General features: G+C 22.7%; 1 protein-coding gene across 1 annotated transcript; it reads left to right on the top strand.

The window, feature by feature from the left end:
* Positions 1–1,947: 1,947 nt before the first annotated feature.
* OCT59_028790 (uncharacterized protein) lies at positions 1,948–6,003 on the top strand (the record flags this gene model as incomplete). The annotated part of the gene is made up of 7 exons (XM_025322439.2): positions 1,948–1,968; positions 2,060–4,002; positions 4,071–5,104; positions 5,177–5,255; positions 5,316–5,472; positions 5,550–5,720; positions 5,806–6,003. The coding sequence occupies 7 exons, from the start codon at positions 1,948–1,950 to the stop codon at positions 6,001–6,003; spliced, it is 3,603 nt and encodes a 1,200-aa protein (XP_025166244.2).
* Positions 6,004–9,369: the final 3,366 nt, after the last annotated feature.

Raw genomic sequence — 9,369 nt, forward strand, 5'->3', positions numbered from 1 at the left:
AAAAAAAATTGTTCCAACAAATTAAGTATATGTCAAAAAAAAAATCTTATTAAAAAAAATTCTCCGAAATTATCATCAAAAAAAAAAACTCAGAAATGTCCCTATCAATGAAAAAAAATTTTCTAACGAAATTTTTTATCAAAAAAAATCTTATTAAAAAATTCCCAAAGAAATTCTACCAAACAAAGCCTTTGCCTATATTAAAAATAAAAATTCTCTACAAAATTTGTTTATAAAAAAAAGCCAATAAAAAAAAAAATTTTTTTTAAAACTACGCTAAACTTAAAAACATGTGACCGACAATATATCAACCCTGTGCTGACAAAGAAACTAATTTTTGACAAAGATAAAATTATCGAACATAGTTGGATTAAATCAAACACAGTTGGACAAAAACATCAAGCACAGACAGACAAAAATATCAAGCACAGATGGATAAAAACATAAAGCACGGACAGATAAAAATGTCAAGCATGGTTAGATAAAACTATCAAGCACGTACAGATAAAACCATCAAGCATATGGCAAGCCAAATCGGACAAAAGTCTGTCAATGCACAGATAAATTTTCACAGTTATTCTTTGCCATTTTTAGTAATTTTTTGCAGATGATCTGTGATATTTTGCATATATTATCTGCGAAACTTTCCAAAAATTTTTACAGATATTTTTTCCAAATTTTCCCATTTTTTATTATCTGTGCATCAACAGATAATTTATCTGTACATTAGCAGATAATTATCTGAATATTAACAGATAATCATCCAGATTTTAACAGATAAATTACTCTAATTATTAAGATAATAATTTGCATTTTAGTTTTAGAGAGAATGGTATTAAATGTATGAATTTAAAATAATTTTTAAAAATTTATTTGTTTAATTTAAAAACAAATAGTACAATTGAGATATTAAAAAAAAAAATTCATTCTGTTATAGTGTAAGATAAAAATATAATAAATAAATTATGTATCAAAAACTATAAAGTAATTATTATTTATTAACAAAATATTATAAAAAGTATATTAATAAACATTAAAAACTTTCCTTGTAAAGCAATAGATAAAAAATCATGAAAAAAAGTTTAAGTTTGACAAGTTTCAGAATTCTAAAAAATGTTTTTTTTAATTTATCACACAAAAAAATATAAAAATTTAATGATAATTTATCTGCTATTACCCAGATGATTATCTGTTAATATTCAGATAATTATCTGTTAATGCACAGATAAATTATCTGTTAAAGTTCAGATAATAAAAAATGGAAAAATTCGGAAAAAACATCTGTAAAAAATATCAGACTGTTTCACAGATAATAAATGCAAAATATCACAGATCATCTGCGAAAAATTACCAAAAATGGAAAGAAATAACTGTGATAATTTATCTGTGCATTGACAGACTTTTGTCCGTTTTGGCTTGCCATACAAGCACGTACAGATAAATATCAATCACGTACAGAAAAACATCAAGCACGGTACAGATAAAACATCAAGCACGTACAGATAAAACATCAAGCACGTACAGATAAAACATCAAGCACGTCAGATAAACATCAAGCATGAACAGATAAAAATATCAAGCACGTGATAGATAAACATCAAGCATGAACAGATAAAAATATCAAGCACGGACAGATGAATATCAAGCATGAACAGGTAAAATGTCAGGCACGGTGTAACATTTTGTCAATCCATGCTTGATTTTTCACCCGCCCAATGCCTGATAGTTTAGTCCAGCTCGGCTTGCCATAAATGATATCATTGAATAGTGATGTGCAACTGTTTGGTTGCACAAATCATACTAAATAAGTTCATTTTGGAATAGACACATCGCATAAATTTACGCCAACTTGCAGTTGTACAAAACTTACATTTAAACGAAAATATTATTCCTAAATAAAAATCTTACGTCGCTAGAGGTTTTAATTCTTTTGCAACAAAAAAAAATATGGAAGGAAGTTCAAGTCAGGTAAATTAGAATTTAGAATTTTAAATAATATTGAATATTTTAATTAATTAAAATTAAAAATTGGGTTTATAATAATTTCATAAATATGTAGAGCGGAAGTTCTTCTAGCAATACTATTCCAGAAATTCACGACTCTGTTTTTTCATATAAAACGGTTTCGCATGAAAACTTCTTCAATAATAGTATTCTTTTAAAATTAGAAGAGGATGGATTTACAACTCCCGATGAAAAGGCAGAAGAACTTATTAAGAGACTGGCCTACATTAAATATTTATATGCATTAAAATTACTTTTTGAAAATTTACAAAATGAATTTTCACCTCAAATTCTCCGAGATACTTTAGTTGCCTTGGCGGATCCGACCCCATTCGACTTTTATGCAAAACAAAGTGTGACTAGATTGGAGTTACATTTAAGAACTTGGGTAACAGTTTTAGAACGGATATGCTTTTCTCCAATAGTACTTAGTAAAGAACTTCGAGATAAAGTTTATAATTCTTTATCAAAATTTGCAGAAATTCATCGTAAAACGACTCAAGTTTTTGAAATAGGAGTTGATAATAATTTTAGATCAAATTTTAACCAATTTAACCAACAAGACAACAATCAAGATGACCAAATTATCACCAAAAAGCGTAATTATAACATTGACTTCTTATTAATCCACTTACGAGACACATTACATAGTTTGCGTGATGATGAAACTTGGTTACAAGAAATTATACGAAGAACTAAAAATATACTGAAAACTGCATTGAATATCACACCAGGGATTTTAACAACAATAACGGGAATTAATCTTCCAAGTGATTGTTCAATCTTATCAATGCTTAATCAAGTTCGGGAAAGTTTAAGTTTTAAATACCCTGTAGCATCTTATTACGTTGATTGGAGAATTATGTTGATAATTCAACATAATCTTTTTACCTGGTCTGAAGGTACTGAAATGATAATTAGTAAAAAATTCTGTGAATTGGTATTAATGGAATATCTTTGGAGCTTTTTGGAAAGAGAATGGATTAATGTAACTAATAAATCTATTTTAGATTCTCAAACAAAATTTGATGAAGTATCAAACAAAGTTACTAAAGCTTTAAAAAACACTGGAAATTTCTTAAATGATCTCGCTGGAAATGAACCTATTACATTACCACATACCTTATGGTTTGGAATATTGGATCTTGCACAAAAGCTTATTCAAAAGTCTACTCGAACTGCTACATATGGCCTTTGTTATTATTTAGCAATTGAATCACTTAATAAAGCCCCAAGTAGTTTCATTCAATTTAAAGCAGTTGAAATACTATTACATTTACATAATATTGATAGTAAAATGTTTTCAATGATTGATGATGATTTTGAACAATATATAAAAAAATTAAATGAAAATAAATCATCCGATTTTTCAGAAAAATTTCAAAATTTATTATTATTTATTAAAGAAAAATATCTTGAAGACTTAAAGATTTTAAGTGAAAATATTGGAAAAGAAAAGGAAGGAAAAGGGAAAGGAAAAAGTTTAAATCAAAATTCATATTTAAATAGAGAACAGGCATCAAATTCTAATGTTATAGATATTATAGCAGATGAAATGACTTGTCCGGTTAGTAGTGAACCAGAGGATCAATTATGTATTTTAAAATGTCAACATATATTATCATTAAATAATTTAAAATTATTAAAACAAAAAATATGTCCTAAATGTCGAGAAAAAATTGAAGAAAATGACATCAGATATTTACCACAAAGTTCTATTTATAAAAATTTATATACTAAATTTTCTGAATCTGGACATATTATACCTTTAATTAAATTAGAAAATTCAGATCAAATATTTGATAGTGATGATTCAGATAATTCAGAAGCTGATCTTATATTAGTTAAAAAGAAGAAATCTATAAATTCAATTATTAAATTAAATTCAAATATATCATTATTATCAATACTTCCAAAATTTTCAAAAAAACAGCATCCAACTTATCAAAATATTATAAAAGAAATAAATGAAAAACATTATGAAAAAGCTGAATCATTGTGTAAAGAATTTTTAATTTTTTTCCTGAAAGTTATTCTTTAAGATGCATTTTAGGTTATATTTATAGATGTCTTAAAAATTATGAACAAGCATACTTCTGTTTGAAGGAAGCCATTAATTCAAAACCAAAAGAACCAATTGCTTATCTAATTTGTGGGGAAATATTTTTTTGGCAAGGTGAATATAACAAAGCAATAGATAATTTAGAAAAATCAATAAATTATAAGGCTAAAATAAATAACTTATATATAATACTTGGAAATAGTTACTTATTAGATAATGATTATTATTATGCAAATTTTTATTATAATATTGCATTAGAAAATGGTCCAGATAATTATTTATGTCTTAAGAGTAATGTATATAGCCATGAAAAGTATGGTAAATATTCAGAAGCTTTAAAATTGTTAGATAAACTGCTGAATACCAACAAGGATGATTCTTTAATTTTATGTTATTATGGAGAAATTTTATGTAATATGGAACAATATAGTAAAGCTATATTATATTTTACAAAAGCAAATATTATTGATCCAGAAAATACTCATAATTTGAATAAGAGAGCTATTGCATATTATACTCTTCAAGATTATAATAAAGTTTTATTAGATCTTAATAAAGTTATACAATTAGATCCATTAAATAATTTAGCATATTATCTCAAGTGTCTAATTTATTATACAAAAAAAGATATTGATAATTCTATAATGGTATTTGAAAATTGTAAAGAATTATTAGATTTTAATGATATCTTATCAAAAACTCAATTATTTCATCTGGAATATTTACTGAATAAAAATAATTCTACAGAATTAAATAATATATTAACAAAAATTAATCAAATTTCTAATATTGAAAATATTGAATTACTACTTTTTGTTAGATGCAAAGTATATGTAGAATTAAAAATGTATCATGAAACAATATTAGATTTGAACTTGTTATATGATAATTATTATTATAACTATTATTATAAATATTTTTATATTTTACATATTTATTTATACACGGATTTTTGGTTATATTTAAATGTTACTAATAATACTAATGATCTTTTCAAACTTGGAATTGTTAATGGATTTAGTAAACACATGTATGAAAGTAAGAGGATGTTTAATTTATTAACTTATTATAATGTTTAATAATTAATCTATTGATTAATAAATTATTTAGAACCACAAGTTTATTTTATATCAAATCTGGTAAATTTAAATAGCAAACTTCATCAATTTCAAGAAAATGACATAAATAGGTAAATGAATGTTATACATTTTAAAAATTGAGGTAAATTTTTTAACTTTAAATTTCTTAGTTTATCAGAAAAGATAATAAATTCAAAAAATGAAGAACTTCATTTGAATTTGCCCAGGCTACATTTTAAGCTGTGGGATTATGGAATTATTTGGAAAATAAATGTTAAAGAAATACTAAATAAAGATTGTTTTATAAAATTTATAATTAAAAGCACTGTAAGTCTTATTAATTGCTAAAATCTTTTTTTACTATTAAAAATGTTATTTTTAATTAATATATAGATTTATTATAGGATTCTGAATGGGATAAATATCCTGATCTAGTAGAATATCATGAATATGTGTTAAAATATGAAGATGTGTTAAAACTTGAGGGATTAGGTTGGATTGAATATCAGCTTCCAATAAGTGTATTTGGATCTTATGTACAACCTTCAATTGAAATAAATGGTTCTATTAATATGGTATGTTTCTAGTATTTTACTTGTAACTTTTTATTTTAAAAGAAAATTGATTTAAGCAACTCATCATTATTATTTATTCGCATAGCAAATAGATTATTTTCGACGTGGGCATAATAAAGAAGAGATAACTTATATTCCTACTAGCATTTCTAGCATGGGTGATTTATTACCAAATTTTCATAAAATTTGTCCAAATGTTCCAGAAACTTTTAAAGATAAATATTTTTCAAGAAAAGTAATGGAAAATTTGCTTGAGCTGAAAGATATAATTAACCACCTATGACTGTTTTTTTAAAATTAATACTGTTTTATTTTTTTCATTTTTTTCATTTTGCTTTTATTTGTAATATTTTAAAATTAATAAATTCATTTTATTTATTATAAAAAAAAATTCAATTTAAAAATAATTAAACTAATATTTTAAAACTTTAGACATCACTGACCTTGACCAAAACCTAAAAGGTAAAAGAACAAAAAATAATAGAAAGAAAAAAAATAGTAAAAAATAACTAGGGAAAAAAAATATTATTAAAATAAAAATTGGAGGTATTTACTATAACATCACAGCATCTTTCCGATCACTGATCCAATATTAAATATTAGCAAAAAAAATAGAGATAAAAAAAAAATTATTATTGAAAACAAGGATTGAAAAAAATGTGCTTACCATAACAATCCGATCATTGATATAGATTCAAGTCAAAAAAAAAATATTAATTAAAAATGTACTTATATAACAATAATAGAAAAATAGTATATAAAATTAAATGAAAAAAATCATATAAAAAAATAGTATAGATTATAAAGGAAAAAAAAATAAAAAAAATTGGCTCAAAAAAAAACAAAAATTAAAAGAAAAAATTTTCAGTTTTAGAAAAAAAACCTAACTAAAAAAAGAAATTAAAAAAAAATCAGTTAAAAGAAAGCCAAAATAAAAAAAAATCGGTTTTAAAAATAAAATAAAAAAAAAGGAGAAAAGGATGGTTAAAAAAAAAACTGAAAAATAAGTTTATAAAGAATTTCGAATCATTTATTCATGTACGATAAAAGTTATATATTAGACTTACTTTATATTATTAGGATTAAGAAAAAATAATTTTATAAGCGAAAATCCGTTGATATAAATAGGTTATAATATAATTTTTTTATCATAGTTGTTCTTTTATATGACTCATTGATCCATCCATGTAGCTGTAGATATTAATCCTACTAAAATTATTAAAAGAATTCGAAATAAAGAAGAATTATTATTTTTAAACTTTTCAATAAAAACGCCAGAAAACCGCCGGTTAACTCATTAAAATACTTATATGAAAACATAGTCATAACAACTTTTTAATATATAGTATATATAAGTATATATATGTATATGAATACTATATAAGAGAGGATTTAAAAAAAACATAAAATATTCATTTATATATTCACCATATAATTACAATTATTTCATACTAAAGAATTTTTATTAATTAATGAATTTATTTTTAAGAATATTTTTCTTTTTCTTGCCTAAAGCAGGACATGTAAAGACCAATATAATAAATATTGTACCTATTAAGCCTCTTATCATACAATATTCTCTTCTTTATTTAACGTGTATATAATATATACAAGTATATACTGTATATGTGTATGAATGAATGTACATAACGTAAAAGTTTGTAACTAAAAGTGAATTGTTATACATAATTTATTATTAAAGTAATAATTTCGTTATTTCTATTTTTTTTAACTACGTATTGTAAGCCACTTTAGATTAGCGATTTTCTTTTTATTTACTTTTTTTTATAGCTGTATATACACAAAATAAGGCTTAGTAGAAAAAGAAAAAATTTATAAATTCGGTATTAATTTTACGCGTTTTCTATCAGGAAAAAATTCAAAAAGTAATCAAAAAAAAAAAATAGTAATGATAACAAAAATAAAAAAAAGCATAAAAAATGTTTTTTAAAAATAATTAAAAATTAATCAAAAAAAAAAGAATTTAAACAATAAAGCTCTATACGTTTTATCTAATTATGTTTATAATTTCATTTTCATAAAAAATTCGATAATTTCTATATATAATAATAAATATCGTATCGTTTATTTTATTTATTTATTTTAAGGTAAGCCAGGAGAATAATAAATACTGTATCGTAGAAATCTAAGCCTGAAAGTATTTCACATAATCCACGTGATAGACAAACCTTGGTGTGGCTTTGTAAGTAATTACACAATAATAGTCCTTTTAGTTAAAAAAAACCAAAAAAATTGTTACAAACAACAAACAAAATTAAACATTTTCAACTACAAATCATGTAGAAAACCCATAATTAATCTATAGAAATTTCTAGATTCTTTAATGAGATCATTAATCATTATCATAAAATAATAAAACTATAGATTAAAAACAATTAATAATAATAACAAAAATGATTTTATTTACCAAATTTTATAGATATAATAATATTCTATATTAAAAAAAATTTTTAGGCCTTCTCAATACTCTTAATAATATGAATCAATGATATTATTATTTATTTTTATAAATACTACTTTGGTCATAATTCCTTATTAAATACTTTCTAGTATATCTCATTGATACACATATTATAAAATGTGATAAATGCGTATCAGTAAATGATAAAATATTTTTACCTATATTTCTCAAATTTTTTATCAATTAAATTAATATACATCAAATATAAGTTTATATTCTATTATTTATGTTAAAATAATTATAGTCTTAATATTAAACTAGATAACTGTCAAATAAAAATGCTCTTTCATAATGAAATTGCCTAGTTCATAAATATATTTATATAATAGTATATTAGAGATACTCTTTTTTTCCTTTATAAATGGATATATTGAATTTTATTATATAGATTACAAAATGTATATTCTCAAAGAAGTAGGCCCGAGAAGAAAGGTATATCAGATAAAATTCAGCAACATAGAAGATATACTGGCCATTCATGTGAAAGAAAGTAGTGAAATTTAGTATAGGAATTTCATGTAAAAAAATCCGCATTACTATACAAAATACATTACGCAAAATCCACAAAAGATATATGGTTAACATATGGACACTTTTTATTCATTTATAATTTAAAAAGTTTAATATTATTATAGACATGTTAATATATTGAATAGATTTTATATATGCACTACTTATTCTAACTGAAGGTTTTAGTCTGAATCCTACAAATTAAAAGAAATAAAAAAAGAAATCTTAATGAATCATACATGAAAATACTGTATAGAACTGATGGAAAAAATTACTATTGACCTTTATTAGATACCTCCACTTTTCATCTACAGGATTCAACCTTCTACCTAAAGAATTAGTAGACAAATTATGTGCAAATTTTGAAAATTATGAATTAATGAAAGATTATTAAACTAATTAATGATGACCTAAAATATATAAATGAAGAATATATTTAAATCTATATTATTAATTTATATTATCTTCAAAAGTCTAAAATTTTGGATACAAATATTATAATAATTAAAATACCAATTATTTAATATATTTGAAACAATTATTATGCTTACAATATATTATAATAAATTATTAGGTTTATAAGTATTATGTATAAACCAAATTTATGATATATGCATGAATAAAAATGATATAATTTATTTTAATATCAAATATATA

The sequence above is a fragment of the Rhizophagus irregularis genome, chromosome 8, assembly GCF_026210795.1.
Source record: "Rhizophagus irregularis chromosome 8, complete sequence".
Classification (NCBI taxonomy): domain Eukaryota; kingdom Fungi; phylum Glomeromycota; class Glomeromycetes; order Glomerales; family Glomeraceae; genus Rhizophagus; species Rhizophagus irregularis.